General features: G+C 37.1%; 1 protein-coding gene across 1 annotated transcript; it reads right to left on the reverse strand.

The window, feature by feature from the left end:
• Positions 1 to 22,543, reverse strand: LOC127621832 (rho-related GTP-binding protein RhoJ-like). The gene is made up of 5 exons (XM_052095578.1): positions 21,974 to 22,543; positions 9,858 to 9,916; positions 7,019 to 7,183; positions 6,432 to 6,527; positions 1 to 4,446 (listed from the first exon to the last, which is right to left on the reverse strand). Exons 1-5 carry the CDS (start codon positions 22,185 to 22,187, stop codon positions 4,300 to 4,302), a joined length of 681 nt encoding a protein of 226 aa, XP_051951538.1. The 5' UTR covers positions 22,188 to 22,543; the 3' UTR covers positions 1 to 4,299.
• Positions 22,544 to 23,075: the final 532 nt, after the last annotated feature.

Genomic DNA, 23,075 nt, shown 5'->3' on the forward strand with positions numbered 1-23,075 from the left:
TGAGGTTTGATCATAAGCTTTAATCACTCCATGTACATTTACAAAACATTTTTAGTTTTGGCAAAGAAAGCTGTTGTGTTTCTGTCGTATATAAATCAATACATTTAATTTAAAGAAAAAGTTTATTAAAGAATTAAATGCAAGTTAACCACTGAATTCAAGATTGAGTTCTAGTTATAGCTCTTGTGACCAGTGACTGAAAACTGGTCTTTTTTTTTATGATTACATTATATAAACAATTGCATAGCACAATGCAAGGCACAGTGTCGTAAGTGCACTTCATCTGTGTGATGAAACAAACTCTATGCTACATTAAAGTGAAAGTAGGCTCATTCTTCCTCTCTGTGGAGCAGGCTGGAATCCTCATTCTGAGTCGAGTCGCTAGCACCTTGTGGGCTCCAAAAAGAAGTCCCCGAGGTCAAACTAAAGACCCAACTGATGGGAAGAGCAGTCACAAGAAACCAGTACCAGTTCTAGTGTCCATTAACAAGGTCATCTGAGAACTATAGCAGAGTATCTACTGGACAGCACTTGGTTAAAGTGATTATTTGGAGTCCTGGACTGCAACGTTTTGACTTCATTGCTTAGGCAGATGATTATGATCTTTAAGGTCCACAGATATTTACATGTGGAAGTTCACAGCACAATCTGATATACATTTTTCAGTCAATCTACAAAGTCCAAAACAACAATATTTTCCATACCATTTTATACACTGTAACTAAATGCAGTAGGGAACATTTTTGAAATGCACACATATTTAGGACAAATACATAGACTTTAAGAAACTGCTAAGAGTCCATGATCAGTGGTGCAGTCTATGATCACTACAATAGGCCTTGGGGGAAAAAACAAGTCTGAGGACAAAGCCATTTATGTTTGAGCTGTTCTTTAAAGGGCAGAACAAGGGGGTGTCTTTGGCCAGAGGCAAAACAGAACAGTTAGACAGTGTATAGGCCTGGTCCTTGGTAAACACATGAGTACGTCAGCTGAAACAGTGAGTGATTTGGGTGCTTTTTTGTTCAGCAGGGTTGGCTCATTATGAAAAATGGAAAATGAGAGCTTTTATTTTTACAGATGTGTGTAGGCAGATGCATTTGAAAACACAGCATCATCAAATTTTCATTCTCATGAAAAATAGAATAATGACAGCACCATTAAATTATGTCATTGTTCTACACCTACGTCCTTCAAATATAATGGTCTGATGGAGCTTGCAAAAAAAGGCACTTAGTACACATTAGAGCCTTGTAGTTTTGAAAACAAGGAAATGCAAATAATTAATGGGGCAATCCAATGCCACAAGATGCATTTTCCCTTAATCCTTTCACGTAACTAACAGACTTTGTTTTCTTAATGTAGTTATTAGGTCAGCACTATAGAGAGCAACAACTTTTCCCATGCTTTTTTTCAGCCGTCTTGGTTTCTGGAAATGTAAGCATAAGTTCTAGCAGGAAGGTCTCTGGATTTATTCTATCTATCCCATCCAATCACAATACAGCCTCCGCTTTATAAGCCGCTCAGCTGTCTGCCATTGTATCTTCCGTTGTTTCTATCCCCCTCCATCATCCTGGGCAGGGGTAGGTCACATCTGGCAGGATCTGACGGTTCAAGGAAGTATCCGAGCGCTGAACCGTAGGATAGGGCTTATGCCAAATGATATACGTATTTCTACATTCACATTAATCCCAATAATCGAGCCTTTTCTGATAGAAGTATTTTTCCCATTTATTTTTTTCAATAGGAATTTCATAAAATCCTTTGCCTTTCACATTTTGATTTGAAGGAAAAAAGTATTTCAAAATGGATAAAAAAGACAAAGCGATGGGATAGAACTACAATCCCACAATGCATTGCGAAAGACAATCAAATTAAAAATGATGGAAAAATATAAAACTATTGATTTAAAGTTGTTGAAATATAGAATGAATATATTTTCCATTTATTGTTAAATATTCAGACATGTACAAATTAGAGCAAATGAAAGTGTTAATGAATGTGATTCATTTAAAAAGTGTCAGTGATCAAATGATGGGGAAAGGACCTCTTTTTGCTATTTGTTGTACAAAACAAGTCCAGATGTGTCAGAAATCAAGTACTTTGCTGCCTCTGTAAGGCACAATTACCACACAAGCACATAAAGTCTTAACTATTTTTTTTACATGACTGCTATAACAAAGTGGATAGCCACAGCCACAATATTGTGGAGGATGAGAGTTTAAGAGATTTAATGCCCAGAGCAATGTATATGCAACCTATGTGGGGACTAGTTCTTTCAATTAGTCAAACTGCCACGTAGACTTTGGGAAACAATTAACTATGAAAAATGATGTGATTAAAAGGGCCCTCCCACTTTTAGCCTACAGCTCAACTGAACTTCAGCTGAAATAAAAATATGCACACTTCTGGCGCATGCATTAATAGTACTATAGCATGAGAATTGACTGAAAAGGAGTGACTACTAGCTGATGAGTCACTGCTTTCCTATTCTTGATAATTATCAAAATAATTATCAAACTGATGTCTCCCTCAATTAATCAATAGGTCAAGATTCAGCAAATGCTAGCAAGTGATGGGCACTTAAGTAACATGCTTCATACACCTTTGAAACCATAACAAACAATTTGTTTCAATCCAATGCTTCTAAGCATACATCACACTGGTCAAATCATGTGATTTCACTAGCAGATGTTGCCAGTATGTGGTGGTATGTGTGCTTTAAAACACAGAATCATTTACTAAATCGTTTACCAAATCAATTGATTCAAAGCTCCAAAAAGCTTTATGTTGCCTTTAATTACATTAAACATTATCACACCTAACTCAAAGAACACTAATCTCACTCATGGTAACTAAAAATAAACTCACGTCATAACATAAAATGACATAATTAACATTAAACGGAAATTGAAACATAACTATAACCCCCAATAACTTTTAAATGTTAATTAATAACACCTCCAAACAGTCCCCAAAACCTGCACAGATGTACCTCATTAATTGTGCAATGACAACAGCCAATCATACATAGCACAAACATCAACAGACGTTAAAGTATATTCCTGGTAAGGACTGTAATTCAATGTAATTTTGGCATCTGATTTCAATAGGTAAACGAGCCATTTTGCCATTTGCACAAAGAAAAGTGAAAAAAAAAAAATGCAAACGCCTGTTCGGTCCATCTAACCACTGATCTACAAACGCCCTGGAACCTGAATAAAAAAAGCCAGAAATTAATGAAAGTAGATGAGGGTGTAAAAATGTACTATTTAGGTGTTTTTTAGCAGTTGTCCATTATGGACATGAATGCAATGGTAAATCATAGACATTTACAATTATCTATAGCCTAATCAATAACAACTACCAGTCGTAACATGCACGTTTTAAGCAGTTTGATTCACAGATGTGTGTGCTAAAGAAACATCACCTGATCCTAAAAAAGAAGCTTCAACTGGATGTCAGCCTTCTCCACAGAGAGGAAGAATGAGCCCTCTTTCACTTTAATGTAGCATAGAGTTTATTGTATTGTAATGTAATTGACGTTGCTAAATTTTAATGACCCACAAGACTAATGAACTGTAAAAATACACTTTGCTCTTTCTCTGGTTCTGTCTGGTCTCTGTTACAGCTCTCTCTCTCTCTCTCTCTCTCTCTCTCTCTCTCTCTCTCTCTCTCTCTCTCTCTCTCTCTCTCTCTCTCTCTCTCTCTCTCTCTCTCTCTCTCTCTCTCTCTCTCTCTCTCTCTATTGATGAGTTGGCCAGCCTCCAGAGAATTTCCTTTATTAACTAGCTTGAACTGCTGAAGCATCGACTGCAGAAAGGGCACAATATTGAATGAGGAATCCAGCTTGTACACAGGAATGGATTTTCATTTTTCTTTTCATAAGCCTTGAGAAATCATTTAATATAGTCATTTAAAAAAGATCCAATGGCCTAGAGCTGAATCTGAGATGTTTGTTTAATTGGAGGTGTCGCTCCACGTCAGTTCAAGTAACTGCAGTGCAGTCTGAGATTTCTTTGGCTTGGGAATCTTGTAAGGGTGTGCATACTGCTCACAAAATAAGGCACTTCTTTTGGACTTTTTCCAACAATTGTCTGTGTATCACTCTAAGAGACACATATACTGAGGGCAAGACCACTCATTGTCCTGAGGGACAACAAGCTCTGCAGATGAAGGTGGGAAGGAGAAAGGAAGGATGTGCAGCAGACTGGAGGCGGTTTAGGGGTCGGTTATGCTGCCCTGTGGTGTAGACAAATCTTTGGAGTAGGGTGGGTGTTCACAGTTGGAGATGTCTAACCCTCACACAATAGCACAACAGCTTCTGCAGGCTGCACAGCCCCTTTTTTGTTTCTTAGGGCTGAAGATAGTCAGAATGGCCTCATCAAACACCGTCTTTAGTCCCTTTTGAGTCAAAGCCGAACACTCCAGATAGCACTGGGCTCCAATCTGTGGACAATAATATAAAATATATTAACAAGAGCTTTTAATTGAATGTGTTAAAGGAATAATCCAGGTTCAACACAAGATGAGCTTAATCAACACCATTTGTTTCATAATGTTGATTATCAAAAACAATATTTGAATCATCCCTCCATTTCTTAAAAAAAAAAATAATAGAAAAACTCTGTGTTACAGGAAGAGGGTTTAAAGACTTATAAGCTTATAATTTTTTAAAAGCACTTGCATTAATTCTTCTTAGGATGAAATGCATGTATTATTTGAGCTGTGAAGATGTTTAAATCGCCATTTTACAGTCGTATTAACATTTGTTGACATTGCATCGTCTTTAGCAACAAAGTTGTAAAATTGGCTTTAACTCATATAGAAAAGGTTAGTAAGCAATTTTATCCCACTAAAATTATGTTAACATGCATATTGTTTACAGCTTGTGGCTACACTTTTAAAACAGTGAGTATTTTAACGGTTACAAATTGGCGCCATTCGCTTCCATTGTAAGTGCCTCACTGTCAAAAATACAAAAATAAACAGCAAATCAATTGGAAATATAAAATAATCAATATGATTGCCACGTATGCAGTACTGGGCAGATTACTTGTGAATTGTAATCAGGTACTGATTACAAATTACATTACAAAAAAAATGCAATCAGTAACGTAATCTCAGATTTCATTTTTGGGGTAATCTAATCCAGTTACTTTTGGATTACTTTCAATCTAATTCTATTTTATTTTGTCATGCATTTGAGTAGGATCATCATTTTAACATAAAAGTACAAAGAGGAAGAACATTTTTCCATTCTTTATTACTAACAAAAAGAGCCTCACAAAAAGAGCTCCTTTTGACCTTTTTAAAAAGTGAATTAAACATTACATGCATGAAACAAACATTAAATCTAAAAGCAATGACAGTGCATGGCCAACGTTTATAATTCAAAACACTGAGATATGAAGTTAATTTTTCAGTGCATAAAACAATAGCAGCATTATGGACATTAATGACCATAAAATCATCAATAAACGATCATAAAATGATTGAAAATGAATGACCATGAATTCAACAGCAACAACATTACCTAGGTCAAAGCTTTCATCTAAAATCACTGAAACACTTTTAACCCTTACTGATGGTCCATCATAAAGCTGAGGTGCATATCTTATTGTTGTAATGTAAAAGGAGCACATGCTCAAAATGATGATCTGTGAGTCTACTGCATTTCGGGTTAAGAATATGATGATATTGATATGAAAATTATCAATAAATTATTAACAATTTACTGCCGTCGCTTGTTAATATGCAATCTACAAAAAGTAACTGTATTAAAATTACAAGTGTTTGATTTTCGTAATCTGATTACATAATCCAGATTACATGTTATCCATTATTACCCAGCACTGCATGCATGTATATAATGAAAACTCAATAACAAAATGGATCACTGTGATTTCGAGGCCAGTGATAGGTTTATGTTCAATGATATGGAAATAAAACAAACAATATATGGACTTCTAAAGATATTCAATTATATTCATAATAATGTAATTTCTTTGAATTAACTTTATTTGGGGTCGTTTCTCAGCAAATGTTAATATATGCAATTATTTGTTATTAATTTGATTGATTAATCTTTTTCCTTGACCGACAGCCCTAATATGAACAAAAACACTTTAATCTTAAAAGGAATATTTCACCTAAAAATAAAATCACTCTGCGAAACAAATCCTTTTGTCCTATGGAAATACATGAGGGTGAGTGAATGATGACAAAATGTTCATTTTTGGGTGAACCCTTTAAGGTTACCCAAAGCACATCTACTATACATCAGCTTTAAATGCAGTATGCTCAGTTTTATATACAATACAAATATTACAAGATTTATATATTATTTATACATATTCTCAATATATTATATATTACAAATCCCCAACAAACAACTGAGATGAATCACTAAACTTGAAATTAAAATTCATCACCTCTCTGGCAAGCTTGAGTCCTTGCTCATAGGTCAATGGCTTCTCCTTCATCTGGAGCAGACGTGCCAGTGTCTTTGGGTCATCCCGCAAGTCAATCTGAATGAAAGAGAAGTCCAATAAATAAACTGACGACTGTTACTGGGTATTTTAGTTTTAAAAAGTTCCAGATAATAATACCAGTATTTCATTCCGTAATTGGCTATTTTTCAAGTTCTTTAAAGGATAGTTCACCCAACAATACAAATCCTGTCATCATTTACTCACCCTTATGTTGTTCCGAACCCACATACATTTGTTTTCTTCTTCTGTGGAACACAAAAGGAGATGTTAAGCAAAATTAAAGTCTCAGTCTCCATTCACTTTCAATGTATAGAAGAAAAGATGCAATGAAAGTGAATGGTGACTGAGGCTAACATTATCATCTCCTTTTGTGTTCCATGGAAGGAAGTCATACAGGATTTTGGGGTGAAATATCCCTTTAAGAAAAAAATATACTGATTTGATCTGATGACTGATCTCATTAGTTGATCAGCCAGAGGTAACTGTCTGAGCAACAAACTTCCATATTTGGGAATGAAGGCTTCCACCTGTGTTCCGATAAGGATGTAGGGTACGTGAGGCATGCAGGACTTGAGCTCCTGAACCCATTCTTCATGCACATTATGATAGGAAGCTGAGTTCACAACGGAGAAGCAGATGAGAAAGACGTCTGTGTTGGGGTAGGAGAGGGGCCGCAGCTGGTTATAATCCTCCTTTAACACAAGACCAAAACAGAATTCATAAGTGAATTAAGGACTGATCTACCGTTCTCCTCCATTCAGTTCACCCCTCATACAATTTACATAAGATACAAAAGATCATTTAGAATAACAAAATATCAAATAAAGAGGGAAGTGAATTAATTTAAAGGATAAAGGAATAATTCATATAAGATTTAAGTTTTTATTTACTCACTTTCATGTCGTCACCAAACACATGGAACACAAAAGAAGTATTTTTAAAAGAATGTCCAAGCTGCTCTTTTTTCATACAGTGTAAATTAATGTTGGCAATGGCTATCAAATCAAGATTTTCAGTGAATAACTACTTCAATTTCACTATGTTCCTAATAATATGGATTCAGAAGACTTTACACTTTAGATACACTTCTAATAGAGTAATTTTATTTCCTTCTCGTTTTTGGAGATTGACAGCCCCTGGTCCCCTATCCACTGACAATGTATGGAAGATCTCTGTTGGTGATCCACAGGGGAAAGAATGTCATACAGGCTTGGAATAACATGAGTGTAAATTATGCCAGAATTGTCATTTTTGGTTGAACTATTCCATTAAACAGAGTGATGGCTTCAACTAAGCCAATGCATGTAAAAAAAAAGTTTTTGGTTAAGTTAAAGAGCATAGTAAGCAAAGAGGATCATGTATCCTGCTATTCTGCAGCTTGTTGTGAAAATAAAAAAAACTAAAAAATATAGTATACATTAGGCCTTTAATGTCTCCGTTTTAAATGACAACTCTGCACCAGTGCAGGACCTTGTAAAAGACTTTTCATCTTGAGTGCCATTGATCTCATTCTCAGCGATCAATAGAAGAGAAGAGCCAGACATCACATACATGCTGCTCTGCATTAGACTGCTTACTGTAGCAGATGTATTGATTAACATAACTTTCATTTAGACTACACTTTACACGCTATAGACAGTTTTAAGAACGGTTTATGTTATTATATTACGTGTACACAGTAATGCTCACACTTTAGCTTGTTCTGTTATTACTTTATGCTTAAGAAAGTCCTTGAAACAAAGTCTGTTGGTTAAACATATCCTGTCAATTAACCCAGTTATACATCGGTAAAACTTGGGCAACCTCAATACAATACAATATGTTTATTTGTTTATCTAAGACATCCCTTATAAAATATGCACAGAATTTATTCCCTCCTTATTTATTCAAATGTATGCAATGTTTTTATGCACTTTGTGCAATATGTCAACAACAGACATGTCCAATTCCTTATGAGAGAATATTTCCTCATAATAATAATAATAAAAAAGAGAATTTCTGACAAGGGCAATCTTTCCTGCCAAAAAAATAAATAAAAATAATAATAAAAGAAAATCCACCAGAATGATTGAGAGAATATTCTCAGGAGCTGTAACCAGGAACAGGAAGATTCATAAAGATGGCAGATTGAGCTATGCTGACTTTGTGTGGATCCTCATATCTGAGAAGGATAAAAAAAAACTGAGACTGGTTTTGCTGTATGGACCTGGATGGGGATGGTGTGCTATTTTTAATCAGAGAACATATGATTGTCAATCATGCACACACAGATGTGAAAGCTAATTTGGGTGTGTCACACATACACACTGGATAGAGAGTGTGAAAGTGGAAGAGACAAGTCATCTCATGCCAACAGGTTCCAGTTTATAGCTTTGACATTATAATCTGTTGCAATATGCTGTAAATTCTACATTTAAAATTGTCTCGGTCCCACAATGGGTAGTATGGGGATTCACTCTCATAAGAAGAGGAAATGTGGATGTGATTTTATCTTTGATTCACAGATGCATCTCTGCTGGCTAGTGTCTCTTTAAAGAATCACTGCAATAAGCCAAAGTCATTATTGGGCAATGAAGGTGACAAAAATAACACGGCATTATGGTTTGTTATAATTTCAAGTCACTGCTTGAAGCTTAATTTAAAACATTATTCAAGGTATTCAAGGTAAACTCCGCTACTGTCTTGTGATTCAGAAGAAGATTACATTCAGAGTATTGAGTGATTTGAAGCATTACCACTGTGTAATATAGTAAAAAGCCTGTGAGGCCTTTATAGAGTGAGCGATGTAAAACTTGTGCCATTTCTATAATTATTAAATAAACAAGACTAAACAATGTTGTTTTAGGTGAAGGTTGTAAAGTAAACCCATTGAGAAACATAATTGTTTTGCCTTTATTTGGATGTAATGTTAGTAAGTTCTCAGTTAATGACTTTGAATTATTGTATTTTTTACTTGTTAAATGAAACTGCATTTAAATCTGTCCAACCTATGCTCTTGCAACCAGCGTTACATAGGGCATTTAATTTTAGTCTTGGGCAAGAAGTGTAATGTATGATAATTAATTTAAGTATTTTTTGAGATACGACTTCATATAATAATCAAAACAGGCATTTAGAATCAGTTTAGTATCTAAAAAGTGATACAAACATGTCTGTTAAGTACACACACACACAAAAAAAAAAACAAGTATGAATAGATGTTTTAAATGCATCGGTGTGTAGTCTGCTATAGGCAGTCTAGAACAGAAATCTTGTTTTTGTGTGAATGAGTTTTATACTTGTGTGTGTGTTGTGTGGAAGATGTATGAACTACTATTATAGGATTAGGCTAATGATACTATATAGACCTCAGAAGCAAAAACTCACCTGTCCAGCAGTATCGTACAATCCCAGCAAGTGCTGTCTCCCAGATACAGTTACATTTACTTAAGAAAAAAAAAAAGAAAAAGAATGACAAGGCAATTTGTTAAATTCATTATACAAGCAAATAAGACTAATAATGCACATAAACACTATATAGCCAATAATTAATTACATATTACAATAATTTTTTAACAAAACCATTGGCATTAATAGGAAGTTGCTCCTCTCTTACAGCTTCCACTCTTCCGGGAAGGCTCTTCACTATATGTTGGAACTTGAATGTGGAACATTCACTTACGTTATATAGAAAAATTATGCAATGAAGCTGAATTGTGATTGAGGCTAACATACTGCCCAACATGTCCTTTTGAGTTCTGCAGAAGAAGAAAGTCATACCGGTTTGGGACACTATAAATGGTGAGTAAATCATTTAGAAGAAAATCCCTGTAGGTTCATACAATGCAAGTGCCTGGTGGCCAGAACTTTGAAGGCCAAAAAGCACATAAATGTAGCATAAAAGTAATCTATATGACTCCAGTGGTTCAATTTATGTAGAAGCGATATGATAATTGTGGGTGAGAAATAGATAAATATTTCAGTCCTTTTTTTACTATAAATTCTCCTCCATGCCCAATATGCATGAAGAATGAGAAAGTGGAGATTTATAGTAAACAATGATTACATATTGATCCGTTTCTCACGCACACCTATCATTTAGCTTCTGAATATATGGATTAAACCGCTGGAGTTTTATGGATTACTTTTATGCTGACTTTCTATACTTTTGAAACCTTCAATATTCTGGCAACCATTCATTTGCATTCTAAGGATCATCAGAGCTGAGATATTTTTCTAAAAATCTTCATATGTGTTCTGCAGAAGAAAATCATCCACATCTCGGCATGAGTATGTGTAACTGATGAGAGAATTTTCATTTTTGGGTGAACTAGCCCTTTAAAGGGTATATACAAACACTATAGTTAGAAGGGGGTTTCCACATACTGTACTTTGGGCCATGTAGTGTACAATATGACTGTAAAATGTATACGTGTCCAGCTCAGTGTTTATGCCCCTCTTGTATCGCATCTCTCTAATGTTCTTCCAGAACTCTGGACCTGCTGTTTGGTTGTGGATGGGAAAAGAGGTTGATTTGGAACAGGACAGCTGTTAAAAGCAAGCGGTGAGCAGTTTGGGAAGAGAGGGAGGGAAAGCTGAATGCGTTATATGTGTGTGCATAACATATTTCCTTTTGTGAGCAGCTGTATTGACACAACTAAGAGGAAAAAAGCCAGAGAAGCCGGTACTTCTTTTGTCATCAAACAACATCCAATAAAGGGCCACTGCTGAGACCAGGATAACAGCTGGACGTCACATTTCACTCCAACAACCTGGAGCAGATAACAGTCGGATATCAAAGAGTGTTGCAAAAACAGTAGAACATTTGATGGAGGATCACTTCAGATTTCATTTGAAGAAGAGTTCCCCAGAAGTAATTTTGAGATTGTTCCCCAAAGTGTTGTCCTTTGATGCTATGTGGCCTTTTTGAAAATTAATGAAAAATTCAGTTAGCCTACTGTATATCTTATACCGCTTTGCCCAAACGCTAATCTCAATGCTAATTTTAGCAATCATGTGCTCAACACTGGGGACAAGAGACAAATTCAAAGCAGCACAAGCACTAATGCTCCTAGCTTAGCCTCATGGAGGAGCTGAAGGGGTGTAGGCGAGCACCTCCAGGGTCATGTTTTTCAAATAAAAGGGCAAGGCGTTGCAGATGTGGGAGGATGGCCGAGCAGTATTTTGATTAGATGTGCTTTGAAGTTGTTTCCCTGTAGAGTATGAGGACGAACCAGAAACTGTTGCAGTGACTCTGTCGCTGCATATCAGCTGCTCCTGACAGGTCCTTTTACAAGTGCAATTCTCTTCTCCCTCCTGAGGCCTGACTAAATAAGGAGTCTGTACTCTGAGTGCAAACACAAGCACACATACTCTTCCTCCCTTACTAGTACAGAGAATGCATCATGTATGTATATTAAGGGGGGTCAGCTCACAGGTTGAATAAAGGCCAGTGTGTACTTTGGTTTAGTTAGAACCCAAGCGCATTTCGACATTAACAGAGTACTCAAGCACAGCATGCATGCAAGATGATTTTTCGAACTGTGCATACTCTGCACACGCAGTATGCATATGCGCCTATAATTAGTTACACTTATTAGTGGGTCCACAATGTGGTAGCACTCACAATTGATCCATTGCTTTCACAAAGAAGTGCAAGAAGAAGATGTAATCACCGCTAATCATCAGGAGACGAAGGTGGAAACAACAACAGTGGATGTGCACATAAAGTGCGCGTGTGAGAGGAGGTCAGGAGACAGCTGCATTTGTATAACTTGAGTCTGAAGGAATATAAAGATATCTTAATGGGTCTAAACTCCTGATGAGAAATAGTCCAGTATATCATAGCAGTCATAGCGCACATGTACCAACTGCCTGTGTGTGCGCGCACAGTCAAATGGAGTATACTTTGAAAGGCTGAGCTTTTGAATGTACGCATACACTAAGCGTTCGCATCAAAACCGAAGTATACTTTGGGGATAGTTATCACACAACCCTGTACACACAAGCTCAATGTTAGCCAACTACTGTGAGATTCAAGACGGGTGAGTTTTAACTAGTGATGCTCCGATCAATTGGCCACCGATCGGTATCAGACGATATTCTTGCCCAATGACTCGATCCGTGATCCGTAATTTGGCCAATCGCTCATGTCGCAAAAGACGAGCGGGTCCTTTAAGACTTCAGCAGCACTGTTGTGGTATCAAAGCGTGTGAGGAATACAGGCATAGTGTTGTAAGACAACAGAATTGATTCAATTAAGAATGATGCAGTGAGAGATGTATGGCGAATATGTATAAGTTTCAGTACTGTACTGTTAATGTGGCTTTTCATATGCGACAATCAAAGGGAAAACAACGCAAGCTGTGAAAATGTCCTTATTTTAGTTTATGGCGGCATCTTCTCCACCGGGCATAGTCATCTAAGAAATAACGCGAGTTACAAGATTCAGATATCTTTATTAAATATCTCCCGATTTAATGGCATTACCACTAGTAGCACATGTAGAGTCCAGAAACATGTGCTCTTTCACCACTTTCTTTTCATCTCGTGCCCTCATGAGAGAGCGTCTGTTCCCCTCATTAAATTTCAAGCAGCAACAAGTGACAAAATGAACTATTATTACAATCACAATGGTGGTGTAGTGGTCTAAAGCACATAACTGGTAATCTGGTAATCAGAAGGACACCATTGTGTCCTTGAGCAAGGCACTTAACTCCAGGGGGATTGACCCTGTAATAAGGGCTCTGTAAGTCGCTTTGGATAAAAGCATCTGCCAAATGTGTAAATATAAAAATAAAATAGAAATAAAATGAGCAAAAATAATAATTATATGAAATAATGACAATGAATCAATAACCAAAAATTTCACATTAAGTTTAAGTGCACCTATGGGTAATCAGTTTGTCTTCAGTTTGACACCAAGCTTACATTTTTTATAGGGTTATCAATTATAATATAGAGAATATTTGTTTAGCGTCTACTTTTTGAAAGTCTTATTAAAAAAAGCTTTTTTTATTAAGACTTTTAAACTATTTTTGTCAGCAAAAACTAGGCAAAGTGATATTACTGGGAAGAGGAAAATTAAATTAATGGTGACAGTGTGCAGAAAGCTTCCATATAGCCAGTTATTACAGATATCTTGATAAAAAGTGAAATGATCAGTATCAGCCGACAAGGTGACAAGAAGATCGGTGATCGGTAACGGCTGTAAAAATCCTGATTGGAGCATCCCTAGATTAACTATACATTCTCTCAAAAAGAGAAAATATTTTGATGATACATTTTTTGAACGTCAATCAACAAATTATCACAATAGTAAATCTGGTAATATTTTACAAGTCTCTGTTTTCTAGACAGCTATGTAGCAGTTACCTAGTAACTACCTATTTAGTTGACTGGGAATGTTACCCAAACAGCCACTTCAATAGGTTTGTGTCTATCTAAAAGTGATTTTTGGGTCAAATTTAATGGACAACTATGTGAGTGGAATGGAATTTTTTTTTAGCAAGTTCCAAAGTTGTAGCTGGCTGTCGCTGATGGATGCCGAATGGCGGCAGCGGTGTTAGAAAATATTGGTTTTGAATTTTTGGATGTCATCTATCGCCTGCCTGACACATGCATTGTGTAAATCCCCTTAAGTGTATAGAGCTGTAAATAAAATGTGGATAGGATATTTGAGATCATTTGGTCTTGGAAGAATTTGGTGGTAAATGTTTGTGTTCGCACTGAAATCTCTAACTTGATTACAGACTTTGGTATACTGGCAAATGTGAGAACAATTAGAGACATTGTTAAAATTTCTACTGAAACTCTAGAGGAGACGCATGGGAGATTATTGGGGTGCTTTTCTCAGTAGAACAATCAGAAAGCAAGATACATCAGCAAAAGTCTCCAATTACTCTCATTGCTGTCTAAAACAATTATATATTGAAGACATCTCATTTGTTATTTTTTGTTTTTGTTAAGATCTCTTTGCCTGTAAGTGAGGAGAACTCTTAGAGAGAGAGAGCAAGAGAGAAAAATCCTTAAGATAGTAGATGAGTGGGTGAGGACAGGGTAGGTTTGGTGAGATTGGTGGCTGTAAGTTTGGCCTTCAGCTGTTCCATCTGGTCATCTGCCTCTCCCCATGAGGCTCAAGCTCTCTACAAACCCCAGCCCCAATTCTGTGGCCTGGAGAGAACTAAATGTTGTTTTACAGTTCACTGTTGTGAAATGTGATTTGGAGTGTCAGAAGCCTCCATGCCCCTCCAGACCTAAACTTTCTTCTTAGCTCTTTTTGTGGCATTTACGTAGGCTTCATTAGTCACTATATCTGCATTCAGCATGCTAGCTCAAAAGAGGTAAACGGTACAGCAGATTGTATGGATATTCACATTGTGCTCGCAAGTAGGGCTGAAATGATTAGTCAACGTTCAATCGTCAACGTCGACAATAAAAAAATTTTCGACAAAAATGCCATTTAAAAAAGTATGTCAATATTCTGTTCCACATACTATGCATAAACCACGTGGAATTATCATAGGCAGATTTGCTGATTTTGTTAGGAGTCTAGTGAGAGCCACACTAGATGATAAGTAATCTCAAACACATTAGCAGGCACTGTGTCATGGAGTTTGTTTTGGACAAGGAAATTCTGATCCAGTGGGATTTATGGACGGAAACCATAGCCCCAGATTTCCTCTGGATGAGCTCTAGCACCAGTAGATTGCAATCATAATGGTTCTGGTGCAAAGAGTTTTTAGAGTGACAGTTCACTCCGGATCACTACAGTAATTCTAGTCTCAGCCTCAAAGGGCACATCTACTTACTGTTTACAGACTGTGTGATCCAGGGCTGGTACTTGGAATCAGTACATTCTCTCTTCATCTGACCGAATTGGTCATTTCACCCTCTGACTGGGGGGGCACAAGCAAAATCTATGGCCCTCCTAGCCCCCCTTAGACCAAGCAATGGTCTGATCCATATCATACACTAAAATGGCAAGAACTGGTAAAATCCACTCGTTTCAATACGATTCAATGCGATTGCCTGGCTTTAACACTTCCAGCGGTCAGGGTGTACAGGTTTTTTCACTCCGCAGGAAAAACTTTTTTTTTTTCATCACAAGTGTTCACGGTGCAACAATGAGTCCTTCCAGAGACAGTATTAGGGTGAGGAGATGAAACGTTCGTAAAAATAAATGGGTGAAATCATAACACTCAATATCTGGGCTTCCACTAATGAGGCCATGCTAGTGCATGCCAGGGCCAGTTGTGTTCTCACAGACACTTCCAGGGCTTCATCGTGCCTCCTCTGGGCTTTCTTGGGATCAACAGCCAAGCACCTTTTACCCGCAATTGCCCTTGGGCCAGTGTTGTAGTATTCGAGACCGGTCTTGGTCTCAAGACCACTTTTTGAAGGTCTCTTTTCAGAATGGACAGCATTTTTACTCGGTCGTGTCTCTGTCTCAGACAAAGAGGGCTCAGGATTTTATTTCAAGACTGGGATATCACTAAATTGCATGTGCATTGTCTGATTTATTTGTTAACATCATTACTGTGATTGGATGTAAAAAGTCCTGCTTCAAATGCAAGCAATAACATGACTCGATTCTAATTTGACATTTTTGTTACTGTTAATGGCTGTCACCCCTCCCTGCCCCTTCACACGCACTCCAAGATAAGGAATGTGGGAGACAGGAGAAGAAACTGTGGCTGTCTGAGAGATATTAGCCAAATCTTCTGTAATACAATTTGGCTACCTAAACCAGTGTTTCCCAACCACTGAGCCCACTAGAGTGCCGTGAAAAATTGTCAGGTGTGCCATGGAAAATCATCAAGTTGCTGTATTCCATTCAACTCGAAAGGTTGGATTTTCCAACTTTCTACTGGGAAAAATGCAATGGCATGCCACTTGAAGTCATTATTACAACTTGATTTTAAACTCTGATTTCGCCAAGATGCAGGTGCGTGACGTCACACAATGCTGCCGGCACCCAGGAAGATGTACAAAATAAGTGATAAATATTTACTTTTATTAAATAATATCAATAAATGAGTCAAAGTTCCTACATTACATGATTGTTTAACAAACGTTAGCAGAGTAGCAGCTGTTCAAAACATGGAAAATGATACTCTCTTTTTTATAATTGTACACCTGTAGCACAAATGCTAGCGTTGCAGATCGTTTATTAATTGGACTGATGGGATACATCTTTGGTGAGTCAAACACCTACTAAGCTAACAGGAGCGTTGCAGTTTTGTTTCCTTTAACGTCAACTTCTGAGCATCTGGCATTGGAATGCCTTTAGTCGGAGATATCAAGTGGAATATCCTACATCCGATTTGAATGCAGCATCTGTACCTAAACTCATCTTCATCCCTCACCCAAAGAGATGTATGTAAGATCTATGTATTTACTGTTTTTTAGGGTGCTAGTTTCAGTTGCTTGCCAGCTATTTGCTCCCTAGCTAGGTGCACAAGCTAGCTAATTTAGTTAACCTATATTGAGGGATCTAGCTAATGCAGTGTTATCTTTGTGAGAGATTGAGATACGTTTTTGCTTGTGATAAACAATGACGAGACAGGCCACATAAAGCTATGTAGCTAATGTATATAAAGTTACATTACATCAACGTTAGCTAATGTCAGCTCCGAAATAAACTCTACATGCCGTGATAATGCTCCCTCAATTGGGTAAGAGAGCAGCAGAGAGTGTAGAACGATTAATGTGCCTCCACTTATGTGAAAATGTACATTTTAAATAGGCTTCTTTTCTTGTGTTTCGCATTCTCTGTTCTATTTTCTAGATTTAGCTATGTGGTTAGCAAATTGCACACATTTATACTAGGGCTGTTGATTTAACGCGTTAATTCAGTGCAATTAATTTTACAAAAAATTTACGCAATTAATCGCATGCCCCTGGACCAAAATAAGGAAGTTTCAGCTGTATGAGCAACACACAAGTTTATACAGTGAAGAAAACAACATTCAGCAGACACACAACACAAACATGTGTTACGTTCTTGCGTTCAAAACACTTGATGGAGCGCAAATCCAAACTAAGGGATCTCAAGATGTTGTGTTTCCATGTTTTATGGGGACTTTCCATAGACATAATGGTTTTTATACTGTACAAACTATATATTCTATACCCTAAACCTAACACTCACAGAAAACTTTCTGCATTTTTACATTTTCAAAAAACATAATTTAGTATGATTTATAAGCTGTTCCTCATGGGGACCGACAAACTGTCCCCACAAGGTCAAAAATTTCGGATTTTATTATCCTTATGGGGACATTTGGTCCCAACAAAGTGATAAATACACGCTCACACACACACACACACACACACACACACACACACACACATATATATATATATATATATATATATATATATACATATATATATATATATATATATATATATATATATGGCAATAAAGGGGTGAATGAAGAGGAATCTTCATTTGTTTTGTGTGGGTTTTTTTATGTGGATCTTTCAGATCAATTTGAAGAGTGCCTATTGTTTGCATGTTCCACATTTTATCGTAAGTGCGTAATGCAGTGTGGGACTTGCACTGGTCTGGTCTTGGTTTGACTTAGTCTCAACCCCTCAATGTCTTGGTCTTGTCTCTGTCTCGATACACTCTGGTCATGGTCTTGACTTGGTCTCGGTTTAGGTGGTCTTTACTACAACACTGCCTTGGTCCAAAGATGGCCAACTGGGGATTGAGGTGGGGTCAATATCAAAGGTGCAGTTTCGCTGAGTCATGACTTGCCTTCTACCAGGCAAAGACCAAAATAATCAAACAAACGGCGGCTTCAGTCTCCACCATGTTCATTTCAAGGGAAAGTGAATCTTCAGAGTCTGATACTTCTTGCTAGTGAAAGGTGTGTGACGTTGGCACCAGGTTGGCATATTAAGAGCAGGTTTTAGGGCAATCCTGCTGAGAAATTGGCCTGATGGTGGAAATGCATATCGATTTCAGTGTTATGGCTCAAGATGGAAAATGCAAGAAGGAAGATGGAAATGGAAGCCCTACCTGTTATTTTCAAGATCCAATCACCTTTTTGACAGCATTTTTTTAGGACTTCCAAAGAAGAACTTGTTTGCTAGTTTATGCTATATTTAAAAGACATTTAAAAGTTGTATTTGATGCAATAGCAAGTAAACAAGATAAAAATTAAAATCAATACAATTGAGCAAATTGTTATCAATTAAGCCAGAATTCATTTGGAGAAGACACTTGGCCTCAGTTCTCTAATTACAGTATACCTCATTCTCCAACTCATCTTGCAACATTATGTTGCTTAAACTACAGAGTAGGTAACAAATGTAAAAACTGAAATGCTATAGAATATTGCCCTAACATTAAAAAACATATTTTCTCCTTGATTACATTATTTTCTTGGGTAAAATCAAATTATAATTAAGATATTGGTGGCGTAATGGGCTAAAGCACATAACTGTTAATCAGAAGGTCGCTGGTTCGATCCCCACAGCCACCACCACTGTGTCCTTGAGCAAGGCACCAGGTTGCTCCAGGGGGATTGTCCCTGTAATAAGGGCTCTGTAAGTCGCTTTGGATAAAAGTGTCTGCCAAATGCATAAATGTAAATATTGATAAATTCAATTACATTATTCAAAATAAGTTCCTGATTCTTGGATTTGTCAAGCATTTCACGGACCGTCAGTTTAACGATGCATTTTTTTAAATGTCAGCAAGAAAGAAGCATCTACAAAACATTCCTTTATAATTTCACTAGTATTCCATATAACGATTTTTGACAATGTTTTCTATTAAAATCTCTTCCATTACTGCTGGACCATGAATAGGATACATGACAGTTTTTCATTTAAGACCAATTCTAGCATAGTAACACAGTAAAGCATTCAGTGGGCTACAATGGGAGCTCTGTGCACTTTAGCCTAGACGTTAAGCCACTATGTGACAATTCACTACTATATTATGATGCTGTGTCAAGGCCCTCTCCATGTGGAGACAGCAGTGACGCTGAATCTGAATGTAAGCAATTGATTGGCTCCCTGTTTTCACTTTATCCTATTGTATGCACTGGATGAATATTGCCTCTATTCTATCTTACTCTCCCTTATCTATGGCCACGTCCACACTAATACATTTTCATTTATTTTCTCTACGTTTTGGCCTTCTGTACACACTAATAATGCATTTTTGACATCGAAAACTGAGCTTTTTGAAAACACTCTTCCAAGTGAATACATTTGAAAATGCCATCTTCGCGTTGTATTGTGGACATGGAAAACAGAGATATCTGAAAACCAGAGGCGCTAAAACTATATGCGAAGTATGCAATGCATATGGGTGCCAGCACAACCATTATAAGGGGTGTGAAAGACTGCAGCACCTGCTGCTCCTTGATGGTTCTGTAGTCACTTCTGACAGCAATTTTTTTTGTAACTACTGTCCAGCGCCAGAACACAAGGAATGTTGCGTTTCAGATCATACTGTACATGAAATGGTGATTTTTCATTCAGCATTTGCACAGTGGGGGTATTTAAGAGATATCATACATTTCAGTGTGGATGAGCAACTTTTGGAAAATGCTTGAAAATTGTGAGTGTTTTAGAAAATGAAAATGCTGTTTTTAAATGTATCCGGATTAATGTGGACATAGCCTAAGTCTCTCACTGCTTATATTTGAGTATTTGTACACTCTACAAGGTGTAGATGGTTGTACTAGACAAAAGAAGTACCTAAGTATATTTCTACTTGCATTTCCTGTAAATTATGAATATGCACCTCCAAAAAGTCTTTAAGTACTTCTAACTTTTACAAACCATGACTAAATTTGATCTCCTTAAAAACTGTAAGCTAACAAGCTGCTCCAGACAGGCCTTTCCTGCCTGATTGTCTCCTTTAAAATGTCTGTTCCGTTACAGTGACAACAGCATCAACTTACTGTCCTCTGGATGACCTCCTCATCATAACTCATTAGCTTATTCATCCAAAAGAGTTGTGCGTGACCCAGAATCGCACTTCCTGAAAACTTTTCCATCTCATTTAGCTCCCAAGAGTTTAGGAGTTGAAGTTATACTCACTACTTAAATTAATTCTGTCTTGTGAGCCTGCACTGGCCAGCTGGGGAAAATTACAACACAGGATACTATTAAAAACTCGTAAAAAAAGGAAAGAACATGTTCTTCATTTTGGCACACCCCCAATAAACATTCCATATTCTGTCATATGGCTCATTGAAAGAAAAGTGCCATTGAAAATCTTTTGACAACACCCACTTTAAGGCTTCCAACTTACAAAAGCTTTCATGAGTGAAAGAGCCTTAAGGAGTAAATTAGTTTGTGTTTGATAGTCTTTGTTAGTTTACACAATCTATTTCTTTTCAGGGTAGAGTAAACTAAATCATTTATTTGTCTGAAAACAGTGTCAAGCTTATTCACTCTCAAGTCATTGCGGCATCATTAATCATCAGAAGACACAGCCGAAAAAAGATTTTGCTTCAAAGAAAAACCTGTAAATATGAAATTATGGCACACAACTCTCACCTCTCTATATTTTCTGTAAGAAATTATGAACTTGTTTCTCTGATAATAACACCAATGTAAAATGTCAAAAAGTTTGAGGCCACTCTCAAATTATTTAAACCATATATTGCATCAGAAAAAAGCAAGCGTCTACATTAATGTAGCACATAATACATTCCAGTATACATTAAGAGTTTAGAATTTAGTTTAAAAAGTATTAAGAACTGAATTCACTGAATGATATTGACCTTGAAATGACACTGAATTTGTATGTTAGGCAACTTCTAACTCACTTCAAAGGCATTCCCTTCAGATTAATTAAAGTTTTCACCGGTGTAGTTTTAAAGGTTCTTTGTTTAGGAAAACTTTGTATTTGTGAAGGAAATGTCCTGGTGTTCTCACAAAGTCATATTCAATCTAACAGGATGTTAGAGCTGACCTCGGCTCCTCTGTGTAATTAAGATCACTGACATTATTCTCAGAGCATTCATGTGATATGGTAGAGAGGCTTTCCTTGCAGAGAAACCACAGCCTTTATGCTTTTGTGTGAATCAATGCGTGTGAATCAAAGAGGGAGAGAGCAAGAAAGAGTGAGGAAAAAACTGAACTCATGACAATGTATTTGTAACCATTAACCATCGTGGCTCTGCAAAGATATAGTGCCTACTCAGATTGACAGATCCTTGTGATCAACAGGTTGCGGCACTCGTGAGTTGATGCACAGCTCGCGACTCTCAGATGTTTTAAAACTTTCCTTTGTATTTTATGACAATAATGAAACCATTTTCGTTAACCGTCCTGTCTAACCTTTAGTCTGTCTGGCCTCAGTCCTCGGTCTGGCAGTCGAATACATCTCCTTTTTCAGACGGCTATTCTTGGGACCGTCCCCTACCCGAATGTAGTGGGGGCTGGTAGACAAGGGTTATGTGGACATAACTGTACTTCATAAAAAGATAAGCTGTTTAAGTGCAATGATCTGAAACCCATCTTACCTGCATAATGATCGAATACAGTTGGTACATATTCCTCAGGAAAAGCATCATTTGCGTAACTCATCAGCAAACAGGTTTTCCCCACAGCTCCATCGCCGACTACAACACATTTCAACATCTTTTTGGCCGTAGTATCAAGAGATTCGCTGTTACCGCCTCCATCCTCAACTATGTCGACTGCATTCTGCCTACTTTTCGAGCTAAGAGTAGGCATGGTAATTTGATAAGTCCAGAAACTATACTCCTTGGTCGACAGAAAACGGAAAATAGCTTAATCCTTGAAACCTTAAACTTGGTTTGGCCAATATAAACACTCGATTTTACGTGTCTCGTGTCGTACGCTGCCCAGTCGAGGTGACCCACGCTCTAGCTCGCGCTTCCAAAACAAACCGGCGCCATAGACAACCGTTTCTTGAAAACTTACTATAACTCCTACAACTTGCATCCCTTTATTTTACATTTTCGATCGGATCTGTGGCCACGGAATAATCCCCCGGTACTCCAAGCAGCTTTCCACGTTCGCCCCTAAGCGGCAACGCTTCGTAAGTGTCAGGAAATCATTGGTTTCCTTGCGAAATCCATATTAGGCAGAAGTGTGTTGGGAACAATAGGGGCTCTGTCCACAGCTAGGGAATTTCAGCAGCACAGAAGGGGAGGGAAGACTCTCTAACAGCATTTCCTAAAATGTGGTGCCACAGAGGAGAAGGATGACTTCAGGTGGATCACAGATATTGCTTTCATTCATTCATTCATTCATTCATTCATTCATTCATTCATTCATTCATTCATTCATTCATGCATGCATTCATTCATTAATTTTAAGTCTTTCATTAATCTTTTTTTATAGCCTACAAGTGCACATTTATATATGTTTACTATCACATTATATCAATTTTTTGTTTATTACAAGACAAATCAGTACAGTATTTTTATTTATTTATTTTTTTTTTTTTTACAATTGTTTACTTCTATTGTCTGTACAACAGTGGTGAATTATCAGTATCTCATATGAGTGTAAAACAAATATTTTACATTTTATTTCTCACTCAAGGTGGTGCTGATGTGTAAGTGATTGACTTGATTTACATGTAACATTGCTATT

This window comes from Xyrauchen texanus, chromosome 28 (genome assembly GCF_025860055.1).
Source record: "Xyrauchen texanus isolate HMW12.3.18 chromosome 28, RBS_HiC_50CHRs, whole genome shotgun sequence".
NCBI classification, from domain to species: Eukaryota; Metazoa; Chordata; class Actinopteri; order Cypriniformes; family Catostomidae; genus Xyrauchen; species Xyrauchen texanus.

Bases quoted from the DNA above. Each gene is read 5' to 3' on its own strand.
- LOC127621832 (XM_052095578.1), bottom strand. From the start codon at position 22,187: ATGCCTACTCTTAGCTCGAAAAGTAGGCAGAATGCAGTCGACATAGTT. The intron at 7,184-9,857 runs GTGAGTTTTTGC...CTTGTGTTAAAG, and splicing joins TGTACGATACTGCTGGACAG to GAGGATTATAACCAGCTGCG. The intron at 6,528-7,018 runs GTGGAAGCCTTC...TCTTTCATTCAG, and splicing joins ACATCCTTATCGGAACACAG to ATTGACTTGCGGGATGACCC.